Below are 22,425 nucleotides of genomic sequence, written 5' to 3' on the forward strand. Positions count from 1 at the left end.
TTTTAAAAACATTTTCAAATCAGCCCTTAATTTTGAATTGTAGAAGACCAACAATACACTACCTCCTTTACGAGGCCACATTATTACATTAATACGAGTTTGAATTTGCTGCTTCATTTATCATTAATGTTGTAGATAGTATTTTCCATTTTAGACTGTTTAATTTGAATTTTGAAATTTTTATTTACAAACACAATCTTTCGAAAGCTCACATAAAATATGATATTATATTTGTTCAAGAGGTAAATTATCGCAATCGAACTTGATTCTATACTAGAGGTAGAATACCTTAGCTACATGTTGATCATTCAATGTATTGTATCTTTGTTCATGAAAGTATCGTGGTGGGTTTGATACCCATTTTATAGACTCTGAGTTTTGATGCCGAATGTTTTTAATATCGAATGCATAGGGTATTGTTTGCGGAATTTTGATACCAAACGTATAGGTACTGTGGGAGGATTTTGCAAAATAAGGGGTTAAATCAAAACGACATAAATTTTGAGTTAAACAAAAAAGTAGTTATGTCGTCATTTAGTACTACGGTCTAATTATATTTCTCTTCACTTGTAAGTGAGAGGTTTTAGATTTGATTCTCACAAAATGATAATTTGAACCATATTATTGCTAGCATATTGTGAGGCCAAGTTCACCCTCTGCTTCTCAGTGTAAATAATATCGTTTGTTAACCATTCTACCACCCGCAACAACAACATTATAATCTCCTTTTCCCTTGTACGTTTCATCATCTAAATGTCAATCCAAAAAGAAAACATGATGGAGGAGTGGTGGGTTTTCAATTTGATTGCTACCTGGTGGGTTTTCGGCTTAGTAATATTAAGCCGCCGGCGGCTCCTCAACATGATGGACTTGTGGCAAAAGATACTTTTGATTCTCTTCGTGTCCTTTTCCTTTGTACACATTACTCATGTTCACCGTGTTCTCCGTGTTTTCCATGTCCTTTTGGTTAAGAATTCAAATGCATGGGCTTCATTTTCTTCAAGTCACGGTACGCCACCTTAAGAGCTAGTTTGGAGTTGTACTAAGAAAAAAAAGCGTTGTTTTCAGAAATAGGGATATGAAAGAACCACGTCTCACCAGTTTGTATAATAATTGTATAACAATTGGACTTCCCAAACTATATCTTGAAGGATATTTACAAAGCAGATGGAACAATTGCATGCATGCATGCATGCCCAAGGAATGATGAATATAATGTAGGTTGTTACCCTGAGAGTATCTCCACCCTTTGCGGAGTGTGTCATGACCTTGAGGAGCTTGAATTCTATTTAAACGTCTCATATACTCACTCAATGTGACCCTATCCTATCGGTTCTCATATGTGATTGCAGCGAGATATTCAACATCTCTTGTCATAGCTCTCACATGTGTTGGTTGGTCGTCATCCACATCTTCGTCAAAATCTTCTTCAATTTCGACGTACTCATCTTCCACAATCATGTTGTGCAAAATTATGCACGTCATCGTGATTAAATAGAGGTCTTCGGTATGCCATAATTGTGCAACCCCTCTAACAATGGCCCATTGAGCTTGTAGGATCCCGAACACTCTCCCCACATCCTTCTTGTAAGACTCTTGCCTCTGCGAAAATAATTTTTTCTTCGCACTATCGAGATGAGAATAACTTTTTACAAAGATAGCCAACTAGGATAAATAGCTTCAATTAAGTAGTAACCTAGCTCATGCCTATTACCATTTACCTTGTACCTTCATTATGGTGCCCATCCATTGACAACATCATCGAACAAAGGAGAAGATCAAAGAATGTTGATATCATTGTTTGATCCAGGAGCGCCGAAGAATGCATGCCAAATCCATGTGTCGTAAGATGCCACAGTCTCAAGCACGATGGTTGGCTTGTTTTGACGACCCTTGAATTGGCCAGCGCAAGCAGTAGGACAATTCTTCCACTCCTAATGCATATAATCGAGACTTCCTATCATGCCAGGGAAGCCTCTTTTGTCTGCCTTGCGTATTAGCCTCTTCAAATCTGCACGATTTGGCTTGCGGAGGCATGTGGCTCCATATATGGCTTCAATTACCTTACATGTCACGTCCTGATCCCGACATATGTCCAAGATCGACACGTGACGTCACCAAATACCCGTATCGCTAACATACCTCACTTCCGGGATATGGCAAAACATAACTCAAGTTTTGAATTGCGTAGTAATTTTCATATACTTTATGGCTGCATCTAACCTCCTCGTTAGACTGCCTACATACCCTAAATAGGGATCAAGCCATTCGTAGTTCACCATTCGTCAAACTCTAATCTTTTCGTAAAATACTTCTAGCAGAAAACATAAGGTACCACACTACACATCAACCATAAACCAAACACAATTATCATCTTGTCATGCACGCAGGTGTTCTATTCCCACACATATATATGTTTTTCAATTCATCCTTCATATAAATCACTATGTTTCACATAATACCTAAATCCATAATATGCAACATCTCAAAGAACAATCAACGAAGCACAATGTTATCCTCTAGCCACAATGATCAACGAGTCTAATCATAATGACAACAACACAACCAACATTATTCCACAATCACATCAATCAATAACACATATCATATCCAAACTGGAAGGCTAGAGCGACACAGTTGGCCGAAGCCTATTTTTGAAGCTGATATCAAATCCAAGGAACCAACAAGTCAAATGATGCGATTTCGGACCACTCAACGAAATTCACGAACATTGGGTTCCGGACCACTCAACGGAACCAAGACACCAAAGGGATTCCGGACCACTCAACGAAATCAAACACCAAAGGGGATTCCAGACCTTTCTACGGAATCCAAACCAGGATACGATTTCGGACCATCACTCAATGGAATCATGGAGTATAAGGGATTCCGAGCCATCACTCATCGGAATCCCAATGGATACGATTTTTGGACCATCACTCAACGGAATCGCGGAGTAGAAGGCATAACAACGGCTCGAAGAAACAAGACATGGATCAAGTTACTCCATTTGCGAAGGCTCAACGATATGAAACAATATCCATCACAATAGGTTAACGGTCCACTACTAGCCATCACATTTCACAAACAATTCAATATACATCTAATCACAACATGCCAATCATACAAATCAAACCATATATCAAATATATACGTCAAATCTCATTTCATTAACATAAATTGATGACTAAGTATTAAAAAATAACAATACAATAGAAAACATATTTATAAAACCAAGTCATATCCACACAGGATAACAATTACGAAAACAGGGTAATCACCAATATCACATATATTAGAGTCACTCACATTCCATCACATCAAGCTAAACATACAAATTAACCACATGCCACAACAAGTTCAATACACAAGTCAAATCACACAAAATAAACAAGCATATCACAATGTAATGCCATCACTACGTAAATCGAGGTGCACATCAATCAAGGAAGACACGTCATCATTTGAGCCCAATAAGCTCCATGGAGTCTCAACAAAATTCTAAGATTAACAACACGCTAGAATAATTCAGCTAGTTGACTAAAAAGTCAACCGTCAATCAAGGTCGAGGGTAGGGTCCACAACCCTAGTAATCTAATCCGGAAGATCTGCCTATCATATTTCTAATCCATAATTTCCCAAGGGTCTCATTAATTTTCTAGAACAATAACTTAAAATTTCAGAACGATCCAACGGTCGGATATCCTCCAATTGCTAAAATTACATGGTGTCCGACGTTTAGTTTTACAAACTTAGAAAACCAATCCAGGAAACTCCATACTTCAGATTCCAAATCTATCAGTTCCTAATATCCTTAAATATTATGTACTATTACGTACTTAAATTTGGTGCCAATCCAACGGTCGGATTGTCAATTCATATAATGTCCAAGTGGCGGTCTCTATCAAAACTATAGTCATACGACGAGATTTCATCAATTGAACATCACATAAGGAATTATGGTATCCAAATTAGTCTAGGAAGGTCAGGTGGGGTATCGGCCCACGAGCCGCCACACATGGCAGTCGGCCGCCCTGACTTGCCTGAAAATTCAACTATTTCCAAAAATTACCAAATTTTACAACCAAGTAGATCTCAGTGATAGGAGAAAATTTCATACCTGGGCCAAAGTCCAATTCGGCCGAAAAACACCTGAAATCGCCCACGAACCGCCAGAACCCTGGAGTTGGGTGTGCTTCGATTCGACCTCCATACTCGCTCCGACACCTCCACCACTACTTGGAATTTGTTCCTGAGTTTGAGGGGAGCCTATTGGTGGTGGTAATTGGCTGACTTAGCTTCATGGTCTGTGGATCGCCGTCATACACCCACACGGACCACCGTCTGTTTTTCCCCAAAATTACCACCAAATTCCTTCTAATTTTGGGTGAAAATGGAAGAAAGAAGGCTAGGGAGTTGTTTCTAGGTAGTGGTTTGCCCTGATTTTCTGAAAAAAAAATGACAAGAAAATCATCAGATTCCATGAATCCCGTTGGGTCGGGTCAAAGAAGAAAACTGGGCAAGGGATCTGGTGTCCTTCCCCTCCCCTTCTTTCTTCTCCTTTCCTCTTTTCTCATTGGCAACCTTCTTCCTCTCTCTTCTTCCCCTTGACTGAACCTCCCAAAACTTTCATCCCCTCTCTCATTTGCTGTCATCCGGCAACTTTTATCTTTTCTCTTCTTTTTTTTTTATTTTTTTTTTTTATATCTAAAATTATTTTAAATTCGCAAAAATACTATAAAATCTTGCGAGTACGAAATATGTAAATAACAACAGTGAAATCCAGGAATGGGATTTCACATTACATAAGTCGGCAATACTCGTCAGTTGAGTCTGCAGATCACCCATAGCTAGCATTAGAAATGCAGATGTGAGTTTCTGATGAGGTGATAAACTTTGTCGGCCTACGACATCTATCTTCCTTGCAAAGTAGTGGTCATGATTGACAATTGCATTCAAGATGCTTTCAAAAAGCTCTCCCCTCATCCGAAACTGCCTCCAAAAATCATGAGCAGGATATCTCGGACGTTCGATGAAATAATCTTTCATCATTCGGTCATGACACTCTTCTCTATCATGCTGCACAAATGAACGCCCCATGATAGTCAGCTTGGTGCTGATATTGCATAAGCGAGTTTGCAAATTCAGCTTCTGCGTTGTTCATTTCTGCATCCGCATTGTCAAGGCTTGCATGGTATTGTGTCATCTACATTGCCAAGCTACGCCTTCTTCTATCACCCATTGATGAGATATTGAGGATTTTTAGGAAACAAAAACACTTAGAAAGTTGAAAGATTGGTGAATATGTTGTGTGATGGTTTGATATTCAACTTGTGTTTATATAGAGGATGATTGAAGGTTTGCGTTTCATGTGTGTAGGTTTGTGTTTCATGCGTTTCATGTGTTTTGTATGTATTTGGTCTGTGTTTCGTGTGTGTCATGTGATTCACATGTTTGGTGTGTTATACATCTCTATCATGTGTTTTGTATGTATTTCATGTGTGTTATGTGTTTCACATGTTTGGTATGTTATACATCTCTATCATGTCTTTTGTATGTGCTTCATGTGTGTTTTGTGTGTTTCATGGATTTTGTGTTTATACATCTCTATCATGATTTTCATATTCTTCCGTAGTGTTTCATGTGTTTCATGTATTGATTTAGTGATTTTTCAAAATTTATCGGAATTTAAATATTTTTAGGTTAAAATGTTCATAAAATTAATTTAGGATAGTCTACATAATTTTTTTGTAAGTTAATTTTAAAAAAAATAGCCTAAATTCATTCTTTAATAATCTGGGGCTACAATTTTAGGCCATAAGGGTTGGAGCAAAAAAGTTGTTTCTGGGCTAAAACCTAAATTTTCTGGGTTAAAAATTTTAGGTTTTAGGCCAAGGGTTGGAGATGGTCTTAGTGGAAGGCAACAGTAATTGAAGGGCAAGGACAATAAAATTGTCCTTACTATTCATTCTAAAGAGTAATTGTCTTTGTACAAGTCCACCCATTTGGAAGAAAGAAATGCAAGAGCACAGGTAATTACTATTCACAAGTATAAATTTTTATGTTTTGTGCCTTATAATTGAGCACTTAGTAAGTTTGTTATTTGAAAATAAAACTCGGTATTTAACTCTGATAATTTGTCTTTAAATACAAATCAAAACATAGCATTACAAACTCAATATTTATCGTCCTTTGCCCACTGGCGGAGCCACGTTAAGGGCTACCCTGGGTTATAGCCCAAGTAGCTTTTGATGAAAAAAAAATTTTACATGTAATTTTTATTGATTTTTTAATGTAATCTACGATATATTTAGTCACTAATCTGAATTCTCTCGTTTTAATTATATAAAATTATATAATACAGTTTACAAACCGTATCTTTTTTCTTACATCTTTTTTCTCATCATTTCTTGTACATGTACAACCATGTACACGTGTGGATTTTTAACACGTATTTGTTTAATAACGAAACTTTTTGACTCAAATTATGAAATTTTCTTAAGCTAGCCGACACTATGAAAAATACAGTATCAAGTTTCCTTGTTTATAAAGATTTTAATCTTTAAACTAACCCACCCAGTAAAAAACTCCTAACTCCGCCATTACTTTTCACGTTGTACGCTTCAGCAATCAAATGTCAATCCAAAAAGGAAACATGATGGAGGAGTGGTGGGTTTTGAATTTGATTGCTACCTGGTGGGTTTTCGGCTTAAGTAATATTAAGCAGCCGCCGGCTCCTCAACATGATGGACTCGTGGCAAAAACTACTTTTGTTTCGTGTTCTTCTTGTACTTTTCCTTTGTAGACATTACTCATGTTCTCCGTGTTTTTCATGTCCTTTGGTTAAGAATTCAAATACATAGGCTTCATTTTCTTCGAGCTGCAGTACCCCAGGTTAATTAACAGTAACAGGTGGACTTTTCGACTGAAAATATTAAGCGCATTAATTTATTCACCAAATGATGTGTTAGTACTTAATTATTAAGACTCAAACCTTACATTCTACTTCTTTATGTGAGTAAAGTATGATCATATTTGGTGTTTCTAGCGGTACCCCATCCATATATATACATATCCCTAGAGAAAAGGTGTATTCGTATCCTAAATTTCTATCGTTTGAGAGCTAAGAAACATTAAGTGCTAATGAGAACAATGCAAGAGAAAATTAGGTTTTGCTGTGCAGCAAATTTTGAGAGCGCGCTGGATTTTGTGAATTCCACAACAATGTAACATTTTATTTACAACCATTGCATTTCTTGATATTGCCAAAACTAAAAGTACAGAACCAACTGATGCTCGGTTCTCTACCATAACACAAGAAATCCTACTCACTCCCAAGGTTTATAGATTTGGACAGCCAAACCACACTGCCATTTTCGTATCTATATATTTACCTTCTAAAACATTAAAAATTACTTTAATGTTTCACACTAACAAAACTAGCAAAAATATACCCTTTTTGAAGAACAACATTCATTTTGCATATTTTTTGTTATTCATGGAAGAGTGATTAAATTCTTGCTACTTTTGCTAAAAAGCGAATGAAACAGAACGCGGTGCGTAATTTTCATCATTTTTTCCCGGCGATGTCATAAGCCACGACGATTCGAACAATTCGATGAGATCATCCCTAGAGTTGGTTTCACTTTCATCGTCATCAGCAACACTACTCTCCACTTCTTCCCTGTTACTAACCTTATTCTCTTCTTTTTTCCCAATCCCTCCTTTATTTGTTCCCTTCTGTAGAAGTACGTCCTTGTAAGTAACAGCTTTACGCGGAGAAGAGAAATTATCACCCTTATTAATCTTATTATAATTTGGTGTAGACCGGTCGGCTTCATGAACCGAACCTGGTTCTGGTTCGCAGTTGCGATCAATATTGCTGCTTGTATCAACCTTAATCTCCTTCTCCCTCGTACCCTTTGGCTTTCTCCAGTAATTAGTCAATGTAGCCACAACAAAATTCAGCAGCCAAATGGCACGAACCAACGTCCAACCGAAAAATGAAATGTGATGGAAATGTGCAGGGATTTTGCTAACAGCATTGTCGAATTTTCCAGGCAGGGATTCGGTGACTTGGACAAGGTCGTCGATCTTGTCGAACACAATGTGTGAAGGAGGGTAAAATCTCTCGATCATGCCTTCAAGGGCTAAAATTCGACCGTCGATGAATGAGAGGATTGTCATTGTGACCCATTGGTATTTCAAGGCATAAGCCAAGGGTCCGGCCAACGTGATTAGTCTGGCTGCAATTTTTATTATGAACCCTAGCGGTCCATTGAGACCTTGGGCTATGGTGAAGGCTCTATGAGCTACCAATGAAAATGAAACCGCACAAGTGTGCAACGGGCGTTTTCTGGGACTGATCATGTTGATTTGTGTTGTTGATTCCTGAGAAATTCCAAATTTATTCAGACATGCACATGAAAAATGGTACTTCATGCCAAAATATTGAATCAAATGCTGACATATATGAAAAATAATAGTTCAGCTCTTGAAGAGACTGTCGACGTGTCACTGATAATGCATCAATATCACTATTGCAAATAAAACGCAGTGACATGTTGTCTGCACATTGTTATCAATATCAATACAATATCATGTTTTCGATAAAGAGCGAGAGCAAAGAGAATTTCTATGAAAACGAACGCCATGTTGTTACCTGGGACGCCAAGGATGCCCGGGAATCCATATTGTGAAAAGTGGTCAAGGGTTCGGCCTTATATGTATGTCAAAGAGAAGTCTTCTGCTCTAAATTTGAAAGCACCTGATAATAGTAAGAACCCAAAACCAATTGTTTGGAAGGGGCGCAGTTTCTTTTTTGGCGCGCTGCCAGTGGGAAACGAGCGGGTCCTAATGATTTTAGCGGGAGAGTTCTCTGGATGGTTGACACATGTTACATATATGAATAGACGTTATGGAGAAATTTTTCAGTTGGTCAGAATTTTTTTTTCAAGTTTGTATATCGAACCGTATTTTTAGTACACTGAGGGGGTGTTTGTTACACCTCCTTAAGTAGGACAGGCTTGGACTGGCTTAAGTAGAATTATAATCCTACGTTTGGTAAGGGCCTGGACTAAAGTAAATGAGACGCGCCTCGACTAGGAGGCGGTCTCCGCTTCGCTAAACCTCATTAAAGAGTCCCGAGCTTTTGCTACGTATTAAGTGGGACTAATATGAAGACGAGGCCGACAGCAAGACCCGAGCTTCCCCTTGCTAAATCCCAACTTCCATTCCCTGGGCTTTCCATTCTTTCTTCTACGGCACTATAACCGTGGCCATGCAGTTGGCGACGCTTGCTCTTCCGTGGCCCGAGTCAGTGGGACAACTGCAGCTCACAACCGCGCGGACACACCCACCGCCTAATCTCAAACTCTAACCACCAAAATTGAAAGAAAAAAAAAATTTATTAACTGCTGCCCATATCGCACAGATGAACGAAACACTGTTGTAGACTTGCAATGGCAATCCTTTGCTCCAGTCATCTCTGCAAACAATTTTGATAGAGAAAACAAGTTTGGGGACGAAGAGAGATATAGAGACAGAGAGGGAGAAGGAGGGTGATAAGGAGGGATTGGGACAGAGCCAATGAGGAGAAGTGAGAAGTTTCCAGAGAGAGTAGAGTTTTCAAGAAAAGAAAAAAAGAAAAATGTTAAATCAATAATAAAAAATATATATATTATAATATGTATTAAATAATATAATAGTATAGTTTGTTAATTACCCTACTTCTTAGTCCGACACTGCACCAAACGCTTCACTAAGTTAGTCCAGTTTAGTCTAGTCTAAGCCAGTCCAGCTTAGTCCCTGCAGCTAATCCAGTCCGAAACAGTCCGCCTGAAAGATCTCTTGACTTTACGCCGTGATTTGAGTGTGCTTGAAAAATGATGCGCGTAACGGCTTCCTAGCCGTTGGTAGTTGGTTGAAAGTTTGAAACTTGAAAAAGGCAAAATAAAAAGCATCGAATTCGATTCTTGGAAGCAAAAAGCTGCGGACTGTGGAGGAAGTGTTGTCTGATCAGCTGTGAGCTCATTCAACGGCTGAGATCCAATTGCAGTTTTGCTCTTCAAAATCAAGAAGCAAAAAGAAGAACATTCATCGTTTCTTCTGTCATAAGTGGCATTTTTTTTTTTTGGTGTAGTCAACTTCTTAATCTGAATTCAACCGATGTCGAAACTGGAAAATCTGCTTGGTAACGAAAGTTTTCGATTACGAAAGTTTTGATTTGTTTCAATATTTAGAATGGAAGATTTCAGTTTCTTGGATGTCTGTTAATTTGTTATTCATAACTTGAGTAATTAGATGAACTCCTTGTGCTTTTTGTACAAGTGCTTTTCTTCATATATTTGTAAGATTTCTTCATTCCCTACTCATATGTTAAACTGGAAAAACTATATGCACCAGAAGGCACAATAGGTTCTAGTTCCTTGCTTGGTTTCTTTCTCGGGTTTTTGTCTTATATCTTTCATCGTCTTGTCTCTCTTCCGCTCAGCTAGCGGCTCATGAACTTTCGTCGTGGGTATTCGCAGGTGCAAACAAGGATAACCAGATACATATGCGACTGTAGCCTGAAGTTCTTGAACTGTATTCCTGCTGCTCTGTTTCTAACTATTTCATTCGAGAAGCGGGTACTTTCTTAAACATCCTCAAAAGTCAGTTCGAATGAATCGTTCAGCATTTGCATAAGTCGTTCATAGACGAAACGCCTGCTCCCATGTTTCGAGTCCATAGACAACGAGACAAGGAAACCGAGATTATGCTTAGGTATATCATTATTCAAAAAAAATAGTAGGCTTCCATGAAAGCCTATAGATTACAGCCGCTAACCCGATAGCCACTGCTCTGGAACAAACTGTTCCAACATTCATATGGTTGTACAGTTGTATAAATACTCATCTATGTACAAGCGTGAAGTAAAGAGAGCCCCCCAAATTAAACAACCCTCCCGAGTATATCAGATACGTACATGAAAGGGAAGATCACTCGCTATCCTTCCAAACTTCACGGAGGAGTTGATACCTGACAGCTTTCCGACCACCCTTCCACTTCGGCGTTGAGGCTGCCAATGGACTGGGAGAAAACGGGGAATTGTCTATGATGATTGAAGTCATCGGTGAATCCAACTCATCAAGCTCATCATCACTTGTATACGATTTCTTGAGCACTGATGACCCACTCCTCGAGAAAGTTGGACTTCCCACATCTCCTATAATGCCTAGTAGTGAAGCAGCTGGAGGTGGTGAATACACTGTAGGATTTGCGTTGCATGGAAAACTTGCAGCAGACTCTGCTTCAGCTTCCGAATCCTCCTAAATAAATAAAGAGTGAAACAGATTAATGCAAAATTAAACCCTACAAAGATAAGGGTTTCTGCCCCGAGTCCATGATTCTTGTTCAGAGGATAGCCAGTTAGAGTAATAAACAATCAAGAATATATATAATCAGTCCTACACCATTCATACAGGAATGCAGTTCAGTAAAGAAGCTGGAGAGTTATGTGTGGAGATACTACAGGGCCTCTTAGTTACCTCATAATCAAGAGCCTCAAAAACTGCTTCGGGAATTGGGTCTGGGCAAAACTCATCCGGAACAAAATTGTAAAGAACCCTCTTGATCAATGATGCACCAAATGTAGGGCATACCTTCAGAAATCAATGAAACAGTGATTATTACAAATGGCAGGGGGTTATTATACGCTCAGTGTTTTTTTTATTAACTGTGGGGAATGGACACAAACCCAGTATTTACCTCTTTCCGGGTGGATTTATCTGGAAGCATATCAAATGGAAGCATCGTGAGGTCACTCAAAGCATTAAGAAGACGGAAAGCTCTAAAGGATGTTTCACGCTCTTGTCCCTTGTGATCACTGAGTTCAGTATTATCATCAGGAGCATCAGTATCATCGATGCCAAATAGATCAGTAAGCCATCTGGACCAGCTTCCAATCTGCGGTCATGAAGACAAGCACAATCCTTCCTTCAATGAAATGCAAGACTACTAGTTCTTCACAAATAAAAGATTGCCTTTTCACCAGTAGTACAGAGTTGCAGCAGAAACCAAAAAACCAATATGTGACTAATAACCCACACAATGAAGTGTCCACACTCACCGCATTTTTTAGCTGTACACCAGCCCCAAAACTCAAATTTCCAGCTGGAATAGGGAGAACCTTAGAATCACTTATGGGGTCGGACACAGGATCTGTGGGCATCTCTTCAGCATTTTCACGAAGAATAGCATTGAACATAGCCACATCCAATCTATCCACTAATTGCTCCATTACCTGAAAAACCATAGATTAGCATTCTATAGGTCTGCATAAATTTTGAGGAAAGTACTAAAACCGTGCAACAGATCTTTAATTGACTTTGGAAGCATGATGCAGTAGTAAAAGCTCACTCTAATGTAGTACTGGAATTCCACCAGGAGTTCAATATATAAACTAAAACACAATATATTTTCATTTAAACATCGGTGGTGTAGTTCTGGCCACCTATAGCATTTGCACCAAGTTTTCAAATACACTCACGCACAATGTTCTATGATAACCTTTAGGAGTTTCCAGGTGAAGTGAAAAGCTCAACATACACACATGCATAAACCTACCAAACGAGCCAGCACAGGCAAGCAGCCACACTCATGTCCACCAGCTCTTGCAGGACAAAGCCTTTCACAGACATCTTTGAAAGCCTTCTTCCACAGTTCCATAGAAAAGTTACCCTGCTCATGACTACCCAAACCATGCCTCCTTCCATTGGCTTTCCTTGAGCTTGAACCCTTTGCAGCTGCTGACTGCATATATGGAGTCATATTCTGAAGAGGGAAAAACAAGATACAGTATCAGTAATGAATAGCAAGGACTTTCTTATCTAGGCTAAATTCTTGTAGGTAGAGCTCAATACTGAAATAATGAAAAGAGATGATGACAATGCCAATAATGAAGAAAAAATGAAAATAATATGGGTTTACCTGCCACCATACAGACTCAACAATTCGGGAGAAAATCCATCCTTCAAACTTTTCCAAAGCTGCCATAAATATCTGTGGATCTTCCCAATCATCGAAACTTTCAACAGTGCTATTGTTCTCTTCCTTGTGAGGAGGAAACCCATTCTTTGGTTTCAAAACCCCCTCAGCACTAATTTTATTGCAGGATAAGGTCTGGCTGATGATAGCTCTCAACACAATTGAATTTGACAACCAGAATGTCAACCTGTTCATTGGCAACAAAACAGTGGAGTGTGAAACTAAAAGATAAATATCTTTGCATCCTGGAAGATTTATAGGACACAAAGTATCAACTGATTTGGACCATCAAAATAATTGGGATAAGGGGACACATTTTTGACACCCATTCAAAAATAAATATATATATATATATATGTATTATATTTGGATTCATCTTGGACATCATTTCTTGGCCAATAAATTATAATGGTGAGTTCTTTTCCATTTATTTAGCTTAGTACCTCGCAACATCATTTCCGCATGCTTTAGAAACCAAGATTAGTCCAGTGATAGCAACTCTTGCTGCATTTGCCTTCTTAGCTCGCGAGCTTGTTTTGCAAGCATGAAAATAGAACCTAGAAAGTCGCCGAGCAGGAGCGTGAATCTTATTAGTGTGGCTCCCATGCTCAGCGGCAACAGAGTAAAGGCCAACCTCAACAGCAGCAGCTTCTCTCAGTTCTTCTTTGAGCAATTCAATTGTGGACTCCAAGTCAACTTTGCTATCAGAAAAGCTGACTATTTTTTGTTCACTTTCACTTGTTGAGCTAATCCAACCGTGAACAGAAGCATCTTCAGGAGTTTCAGCTTCCCTTGACTTTTCGAGAAACTCATTATTGCTTGACTGTCTATTGTTCTGAGCTGATACTAAAGGTAACTGCACAGACTTTACATGCTTTAGTTCATTACTTTTAGCCTTACTTCCCTGAACTCCAACAACTTTCCTGCCAGGTGTAAAAGTTTCACTCCTTAACCTGACTTGCTTTCTGGTAGGATCTTGTGAAAATCTGGAAGCTAATTTGTCATCAAAAGAATATTGATTCGCCATTAGGAGATGGCCATCCTCTCGAAGGGCTTGTGAATCTGCGTTGCTTGCAAATGTGGAGTTTGTGTCCTCCTGAATAGACATACTCGAGGATGCACCTTCAGCAGCATGGGTACTGACAATATTTCCCGTGATAAGTTCTTGAGCATTTTCATGCATTCTGGCACTCCCGTTAGATGGAGTTATGTGAATTCTGTTGTCCTTAAAATTATGGTACCCAGATTCTTGATGGCTATCTTGATAGCCAAAGGATGAAGACGCTGAATGAACAGAGTGAGTGAGTGATTTTTTAAGTATTGGCATTGAGCTCTCCTTTGAACTGTTAGGCAAGAAAGCAGGATCATTTGAAGAGTTCAGCTGACTGGAGGAAGAACCTGTTGATGACAGGGGAGATGAACTTCCATTTTGGTGTTTGAATGCTTTAGCCACTGGAGTTACCCCTGTGCTTGCAGGTGCTGCCATTGACTGTACAGCAGGCTCCCCATAAGTCCTTTTACTGATTGTTGATTCTAGTCCATTCTGAAATTAATATATATGTGGCTGTTAAACAATCAGAAAATCCACAAACGAATTGGCTCAGATAAAGAAAAGCAACCCATCAGATCAAACATTGTCAGGATAGTTACTGTCCACTATTTGATTAGCGCAGAAGAAACTGACAAACCAAAGTAAATTGGCAGGATGGTTGCAAGTTTGCAACCATATTATTAGGTCGTTTTCTTTGGACATTTATATGCAAGTGAGTATGAAAATTATGATGGTGTAAGTACTTCACACTATCTGGGTTCTCGGAACTTGTATTCGAAAGCCTTAATTTCAGCAACGTGGTTTGTTCATTATACACCATGGATCTGAAACTAAATTAAATTCCACAAACCTAATTCTGCTTGATAAATTAGATGCAACTGGAGAAATCATATTTTGAAATAATGAGCAAAAAAGAAAAAAAGAAAAAAAGAAAATTGATCTAAAAGGAAGAAAATTTAAATATGGTTTCACATACCTTTTCACCGCTAGGTGATGAATTCACTGTTGTCTCAATAGCCGAGGAGTTTACAGTACGTGACGAATGCGAGGAAACATCGTCATCGTCATCAGTAAAAGAGGCAATCTCATCATTACCATCATTCGCAGACTCTGGAACAGATTCAGTTCCATCATTTTCCAGAGACACTTCTCTGGACAAGCCACTATTTGGTGTCAAGCTGGAGCCAGATTTACCACATGGCTGAATACTAACATAAAGAACCGGTTGAGCTGAACTCTTAAAACTTTTCTTCCAGTTCAGAGGAGTGCTTACATTTCTGGTTTCCACAATGATCCCGTAGTCAGCAAGATTGATCACAGCTGACCCCAAGAGTTGACCTTTAACTCCCTTGTCCTTTCGAGGTTCATACAAGTAAAACTCTAAGTTGTTCTTCAGGTAAGACTCGCGAACTGCACTTTTTCTTGATTTCTCCTTATATAAAGTGACTGGAAGCGTGAAAGACTCGCTGAATTCGACCTTCCCATCACCAACATTGCAAATACACGATCCAGAAACCTGATCACCATTTTCCCATTGAAGCAGGACAGATTGAACAGACTTCAAAGTCTGAGATGAAGGCCATGGCTTTAACTCCTGCACATGGATGAGGTAATCAACATCAACGGCCACGCTCTTCCTGCTCTTTGCTCTGATCCCAAGAACCATTGTCACGAAAAGCTCCCGGATAGCTTGTGATGGGTAGAAACAGCTACAAACTCACAATGCTTGTACATCCATAAAACCTCCTTACATATATACACACATCACAAAATCAGATACAAATAAAGGGGGTGTAAAATATATTCAAATTGTCAACCTTTTGAATGTAATTTAATACCAATAACCTAAGATGCAAGCACCCTCATGAACTTCAATAAACAATGAAGAAAATGCAAGAAAAAAACAATGGGCAGTTTAAGATTTGACCATGAAAAACAAAAAACGAGTACAAACGTGGAGAGGGGTTTAAATTTAATAAATTTTGGGTATCACCCACCCCACTCATTCAACTTATTTTTTATATTATTAAAAAAAAATGGTGACAAATTCTCTGACCTCCCTCCGCGTTATATAAAATTGCGGAAGAACTTAGCAAAAAATGAAACGGACAAAAGGGGTGATGAGAACAGCAGCAGTGAATCAATCAACAAAAAAACAGAACAAATATCAAAACTTTTTGTATCCGAGCATCGATGCAGAGACCAACTTACTACTCCTACTAGATCCCAAAGCAGTGAAGACGAACAGAATTTAGAAACCATGCAACCAATGGAAACAAATTTGAAGGAAAAACTGGGAATTGCAGGACAGTTTGATGGAGATCAAAGAAAGAATGTGAGTAAGCGTACAGCGTGCGAATGGAGAGGAGTGCAGAAGAAATGCGAGACTGCGTCTGGGTTCGGCTGTGTAGGTGTATGTTTTTTCAGGTTGTACGTTGCGTCAGAAGGTGAAAAATTGAAAGGGGAATGGCGTGCGAGAATACGGAAAGAGGAAGGAAAGGTCGTTGGAGAAAAAGGAACAATCGGAAAAGGATGGATGATAACCGCGTTGTTCGGAAAGGAACTGTCTCTCTCACTCACCTCATCCAATCTGGGCTCATACGTCTGACCCGCTTGAGCCCGCCAACGGGTTGCGCCATTCTATTGGGCCCTCCTATGGTGAATGCCGTTCCGATTCAGATCCAAAGTTAAAATTTTCGTTCAACTCTCACGTATGCAACTCTCGGTTAATTGTTATCACTTTAGACTAAGTTTATTTTTTAGTCTCACATGTAAGACTTTTGAGTTAACAATTAGCGAAAATTTGACGTAACTTTCAATTTTAGACTTCAATCTTAACCGACTTACTCCAGAATTTTAAATCTTAATTTTTTTACCACAAAAGCCATCTTCTGACTCCCTCTCACCACGAGTATTGTTTTGTTTTGTCTTTTGGCCATTGTCTAATAAAGAGACGGCTCATTGAACGGGAAATGTTGACTTTGGGGAAGCTCAAAGTTTCTTCTTTCCACGCGTCACTCTTCTAGAACCTACAACTTACCCTTTTGAATTTTGCACAATTGTTAAATTTGGTACAAGTCCTTTGGAAACTGTACGAAAGGCACCCAACTTTACTAAAATGGAAGTTGATAAATATGCCCGGGATTGTTGCCAACACCTACTACAAACCTTCCCTTAGATATATGGATTTAAGATGCATGAAGACCACACTAACAGGGACTTGTAAGTGATGGGTTGAAAATTCTTTGTTTCGTGTTTCTTCGTAATGCTCATGAAGTACATTTTCAATCCCACGTCGAATATTTTATAGTGCAATTTCTTACTAATGTAGCATGCATGCATAAAACCCTTGAAGTTTTCGTACCCATAAATTTGAGGTTTCATGTTGTATTCATGAAGGTATATCTATCCATATCATTACATAAAGCAGGGAAGTGAAAAACAAAAATTTATTAACAAAATTCCAACTGTGTAAGGGAAAACAAAGATCTGGAAACACAACATAAATATCCTGCCCAGACGCATCAATAACGAATCATAGTTTCTCTGGGACAACGATGTCATATAGTTGATACGGTTCAAAAACAAACAATAGCAACCGGACCACCAGCTGCCTCCCGATTCACCTATCCTCCCGAAATCTGGGACACATACATCATTTTATTCCATGACTTCCACTACTACAAGCGTTAACCTACACAGCACAAAAATCCTTGTTAAACCAAGTGATGAATGTTTCAGTACCTAAGAACATACAGAAGCATTCGCCAGCAGCTACCCTAAGACTAAATATACTAAGATGAGAGTAACAGATTTCATCAAGTTCACTAAACACAGAAACAGGAATGCTTGTTAATCATCCACCTAGTTTTCCGAGTGTTCTTAACTTGATATTAAGGTCAACATTGCCAGTCAAGATCTCACACAATTCACCGTCTTAGTTTGAAGTTACTAGTATTGGTTTTATCCTTTTCTTATTTTTAGGAGTTGAATGAAGAAAAGAATACAGGATAGATACAAGAAGCAACCTGAGAGAAGCACTTAACCAGCTGCCTCCAGCAATTCCTTCTCAGCACGCTCCCTGATCCTCCTCTCAAGCTCTGGCCTGAAATGCCTTATTAAACCTTGCACAGGCCAAGCAGCAGCATCACCCAAAGCACAGATTGTGTGCCCCTCAATCTGCTTGGTCACCTCCTGAAGCATGTCAATCTCTTCCAGCTTCGCATTCCCAACTTTCATTCTTTCCATGATCATCCAAAGCCATCCTGTCCCCTCCCTGCATGGTGTGCACTGCCCACAGCTCTCATGCTTGTAGAAGTAAGAAAGCCTTGCAATTGCATCGACAATGTCAGTCGATTTATCCATCACAATAACAGCTGCAGTTCCCAATCCTGACTGGACAGCCTTCAGTGCATCAAAATCCATCAATACATCATTACATATGTCCTTGGTAAGCAATGGAACGGATGAACCACCTGGAATTACTGCAAGTAAGTTGTCCCATCCACCCCTCACACCTCCACAGTGCCTCTCTAGTAACTCTTTCAAGGGTATGCTCATCTCCTCTTCAACAGTGCAAGGCTTATTCACATGTCCCGAAATACAAAACAATTTTGTCCCTGAATTGTTCTTTCTCCCAAAACTGGCAAACCACTCTGGTCCACGCCTTAAAATGGTGGGAGAAACAGCCACCGTTTCCACATTTGTAACGGTGGTGGGGCAGCCATATAATCCTGCATTAGCAGGGAAGGGAGGCTTCAATCTTGGCTTCCCCTGTTTTCCTTCAAGGCTCTCTAGAAGAGCTGTTTCTTCACCACAAATATAAGCCCCAGCACCAAAGTGGATATGGACATCAAAATCATAACCAGATCCACATGCATTTTTTCCCAGTAATCCAGCTGCATAGGCTTCATTTCTGGCCTTTACAAGGTTTAACCGTTCATTCACATATTCACCTCTTATATAGATGTAAGCAGCACTAGCCCTCATCCCAACACCAGCAATCAAGCAACCCTCTAAAAGTTTGTGTGGGTCATGGCGCATAATTTCCCTGTCCTTACAGGTTCCAGGTTCACTTTCGTCGGCATTGACAACGAGATAGGACGGACGGCCATCAGATACTTTTGGCATAAAAGACCATTTGAGGCCAGATGGGAAACCAGCACCACCACGTCCACGGAGGCCAGACTTCTTCATTTCATTGACAATCCAATCAGCACCTTTAATAACTAGATCTTTTGTTCGGTACCAGTCACCTCGTTTCATGGCACCTTTGAGAAATGGGTCGTGCAACCCATATAAGTTGGTGAAAATTCGGTCTTCATCTTTCAAACCACCAAAATGGGTTTTTTCAGGAGGTGGGGGAGGTGGTGGAGGTTGAGGAGTAGTAGAGGGTGCTGCACCCTGAGTGCTAAATGATCTAAACCCTAGGCCCCACTTCGCACCATGATGACGAGCTAAAGCTGCTCTCTGCAGAGAAAGTATACCCTTGATGGGTGCCTACGAATTAACAAAAAATAAGACAGATCAGTTTATTTCTTCAAAATGACCTATGCCTATAATATCTACTCTTCAGAGCTAAGAAGAAACAAAATACACTTGAAATAAAACAACTTCTCAGAAATGTGCATGAAAAATCCAACATAAAATTACACAACCGGAACCATGATGCAACATTGGTGTTATAACAAAGCTGTGGCATATCCACTACATTCATTTCTTATAGATTCTACATTCCACGAAGAAGGCAATATGGGCACACGCACTAGACGAATTACATGCGGTTTACCCATTTCAACTCAGCATCTCTATAACTACCTTAAGTTTAGACGTGGAAGAGAGTCTCACACAAAACTGAACCTAGGCCCTGAATTGAATTAATCTAAGAATCCAGCGGCGAATCCCCACTATATCTCAAACCAGCTTTTAGCCAAACAAAAACGGTAATAATGGAGGTGATAAATATATAGACTGAAAGGCTCCTAATCCATTTGAAACCTAAAGTCAAAACCATTCTCCAATCAAGCCTAATAAAAAGATGGTCTCAGCTAACGAGAGATGGAAAACGTATCGAAAACCTAACTAACCCATTCAAAATTCAATTTTCTATCGCTTTCGTGCTATGTTCCTCAATTTTCCCACCAAACAAACAGATACGAGACAGGGAAAAATAAGAAAAACCCATATCAGATCTACTAAAACCCAATATTTCATAACAAATTAACATATAAAACAATGACGGATTGACGAAAACACAAAAGCAGAGCTGAATGTGAAACCTAGGGCAGTGCACGATAAGCTCAAAAAATTAAAATTCAGCTAGAAATGCGCGCAAATTGAGATGTCAGCTGCGTACCATGGCGGGCTACGGCAGACGAGGCTTGATGCGTCGCCGGATCAGGTAATCGACGAGAACGAGACTGGGAGAGAAGTAGAGAGAATCCTCGGTTGGGAAATGAACGAGGAAGCTCCACTTCGCGAAACCTGGTATGCGGAAGAGGGTAAAATGGACCTTCGATGATTTAAAGCGGCCGGTGGTGAACGGTCGAGATTAAGCGAGTCTGTGTGATGAGGGTATATAACACGTAGATGCAATGCTGTTTCTATTTGGTCCATGGATCAACGGTTGTGATGTGGACCTAGTTTTACGTCCTTTTCATCTTGCAATTTTCAATTGGGTTGGGCTTTTAATTTTAGATGAATCATGGGTATATTCGTGGGCTTCGGGTTGAACGGGTTGGTTTTTAAAAAGAGTGTTATTATGTCCACTCGTTTTGATTTTTCAATTTTTTTTTGTTGTATTTCACATTCTCAACACGTTTTTTTACGTGTAGTTTCATTTAAGCATGAAACAGGAACAGCACGTATTGCGTGATGTGAAGTCACATTCGTCATTGGGCTAAACACTTGGGTTAACTTGACTTTAATGTCAAAAAATAATTTGAAGTTCTATCATAAAACAAATTGATAATATAAAAAAATAGTTCAGCTCTCTAAAAGCACATCCTAAAATCCTTTATTCTCCGACGTGCAATTCAAACTCTCAACGCCATTAACTATTGCACCATAACTGAATTTGTAGATCAATTTAACCGGCACACGATTGTTCATGTGCCCTAATTTTCGTGTAATGAACAAGAAAATAATTTACTTGTTCAAATAAGATACCATATAAACTTTGACATACATTGTTGTTTCAATTTTTTTTTATAACTTAAAGTGTGCGATGCAGTGGTTACCGAACACATCATATGTTTGGCTCTCTTCATTATCGATTTGCTTCTCACTTGCATGATAGACATCCACACGAAAAAGAGTAAACTTGATATACATTGTTGACACGTTATTTCGGGGTACAATGGTTGTCTAAATTTAATTAAGGAAAACTAATGAAAATAGCTTGAAAACTTTGAGTTTTAACGATAAGGACAAAATAAAGGGTAAAATAAATAGTATCAGGATTGATTTTTTAGTGTAAAAATATGATTTTTCGTTAAAATAAACGGTACCGAAAACTTTTCGTTAAAGTTCCTATTTAATTAATCAACACTAAAGCCAAGAAGGAACTTTGGGCTTCTGTTGGAGCTGGGTTTTTTTGTGAGCTAAATAAGTCCACCATTTGTTTGGAATCCTGTCCCTAATCAAGTGGGTAAGTATCAAAGTAGGCAGCCATCTGAATCTCAAATTAAGCGAATCTTATGGTTAACCAAATAATTAACCTGGGATAAGCGGCAGGCCACCAATTTTGTGACCTTGTAAGACAAGACAGCTACTTTTGCAAAACAAGTAAGCAACCGTCGTTTTCCGAATTTAATTAGTGTTAATTAAAGATCATAAAGTTCTGTCTTAGTGTTAATAAAGTTATTATGGTGGGTTATTATCGTTGAAAATATTGTTGTAACTGTGGCTACATTACAAGAACAAGAGCACTTGAAATGCAGGCCAAATCCGGCTTTTAGAAGACCTCAAGTTGTTGGACTGTGGGGACATGGAAAGTCTAGGGTTTATTATCTCGATGAAATTAAGGAGGATCATTTGGTTGTATCGATAATCACTTTTAGACTTTTAGTTTAGTTAGGCTTGAGATTGTTTTCGTAAAAAGCAATCATGTTCATAATCATACTGTTATTGGATGGACAACAGAAAAATTTATATTAACATTGCTTTTAACTGTTCCTTTCAGATCATCTTTTTAGATCGTGATGACGGTTGATAGTTGAATTTTTTATTTAAATCATTCAAAATGAAATACAACTATCAAATGTCCCATCATTTGGTTTAAAAATACATTTTTAGTAGCATTTTTTATCCAAAAATATATTCTCAAATGGATAATGTTAGGGAGATAG

At 38.9% G+C, this 22,425-nt stretch overlaps 3 protein-coding genes across 6 annotated transcripts; all 3 read right to left on the reverse strand.

The window, feature by feature from the left end:
* Window positions 1-7,205: 7,205 nt before the first annotated feature.
* Window positions 7,206-8,760, reverse strand: LOC137738352 (uncharacterized). Its single transcript, XM_068477990.2, has 2 exons — window positions 8,663-8,760; window positions 7,206-8,391 (listed from the first exon to the last, which is right to left on the reverse strand). The coding sequence occupies exons 1-2, from the start codon at window positions 8,690-8,692 to the stop codon at window positions 7,531-7,533; spliced, it is 891 nt and encodes a 296-aa protein (XP_068334091.1). The 5' UTR covers window positions 8,693-8,760; the 3' UTR covers window positions 7,206-7,530.
* A 1,994-nt stretch (window positions 8,761-10,754) lies between these two features.
* LOC137737538 (uncharacterized) lies at window positions 10,755-16,737 on the reverse strand. Of its 4 annotated transcripts, none has more exons than XM_068477052.2 (9): window positions 16,427-16,737; window positions 15,054-15,823; window positions 13,470-14,569; window positions 12,970-13,213; window positions 12,607-12,813; window positions 12,110-12,283; window positions 11,749-11,946; window positions 11,529-11,642; window positions 10,755-11,309 (listed from the first exon to the last, which is right to left on the reverse strand). In XM_068477052.2, exons 2-9 carry the CDS (start codon window positions 15,741-15,743, stop codon window positions 10,980-10,982), a joined length of 3,057 nt encoding a protein of 1,018 aa, XP_068333153.2. In that variant the 5' UTR covers window positions 15,744-15,823; window positions 16,427-16,737; the 3' UTR covers window positions 10,755-10,979. The 4 variants fall into 4 exon arrangements, with proteins under 4 accessions (XP_068333153.2, XP_088539243.1, XP_088539245.1 ...); XM_088683117.1 differs by having other exon boundaries at window positions 16,289-16,580; XM_088683119.1 differs by having other exon boundaries at window positions 15,054-15,820; window positions 16,427-16,519.
* Window positions 16,738-17,512: 775 nt separating this feature from the next.
* On the reverse strand, window positions 17,513-20,692 carry LOC137736692 (NADH dehydrogenase [ubiquinone] flavoprotein 1, mitochondrial). Its single transcript, XM_068475924.2, has 3 exons — window positions 20,433-20,692; window positions 18,106-19,576; window positions 17,513-17,771 (listed from the first exon to the last, which is right to left on the reverse strand). The coding sequence occupies exons 1-2, from the start codon at window positions 20,433-20,435 to the stop codon at window positions 18,119-18,121; spliced, it is 1,461 nt and encodes a 486-aa protein (XP_068332025.2). The 5' UTR covers window positions 20,436-20,692; the 3' UTR covers window positions 17,513-17,771; window positions 18,106-18,118.
* Window positions 20,693-22,425: the final 1,733 nt, after the last annotated feature.

The sequence above is a fragment of the Pyrus communis genome, chromosome 13 (assembly GCF_041283825.1).
Source record: "Pyrus communis isolate YQ-2024b chromosome 13, ASM4128382v1, whole genome shotgun sequence".
Classification (NCBI taxonomy): Eukaryota; Viridiplantae; Streptophyta; class Magnoliopsida; order Rosales; family Rosaceae; genus Pyrus; species Pyrus communis.

Coding starts and splice junctions, on each gene's coding strand:
- LOC137737538 (XM_068477052.2), bottom strand. CDS start 15,743: ATGGTTCTTGGGATCAGAGCAAAGAGCAGGAAGAGCGTGGCCGTTGAT. Junction 14,570..15,053: donor CATCACCTAGCGGTGAAAAG/GTATGTGAAACC, acceptor TATTAATTTCAG/AATGGACTAGAATCAACAAT. Junction 12,814..12,969: donor TTGAGTCTGTATGGTGGCAG/GTAAACCCATAT, acceptor TTCCCTCTTCAG/AATATGACTCCATATATGCA.
- LOC137738352 (XM_068477990.2), bottom strand. CDS start 8,692: ATGGATTCCCGGGCATCCTTGGCGTCCCAG. Junction 8,392..8,662: donor GGGCATCCTTGGCGTCCCAG/GTAACAACATGG, acceptor GGAATTTCTCAG/GAATCAACAACACAAATCAA.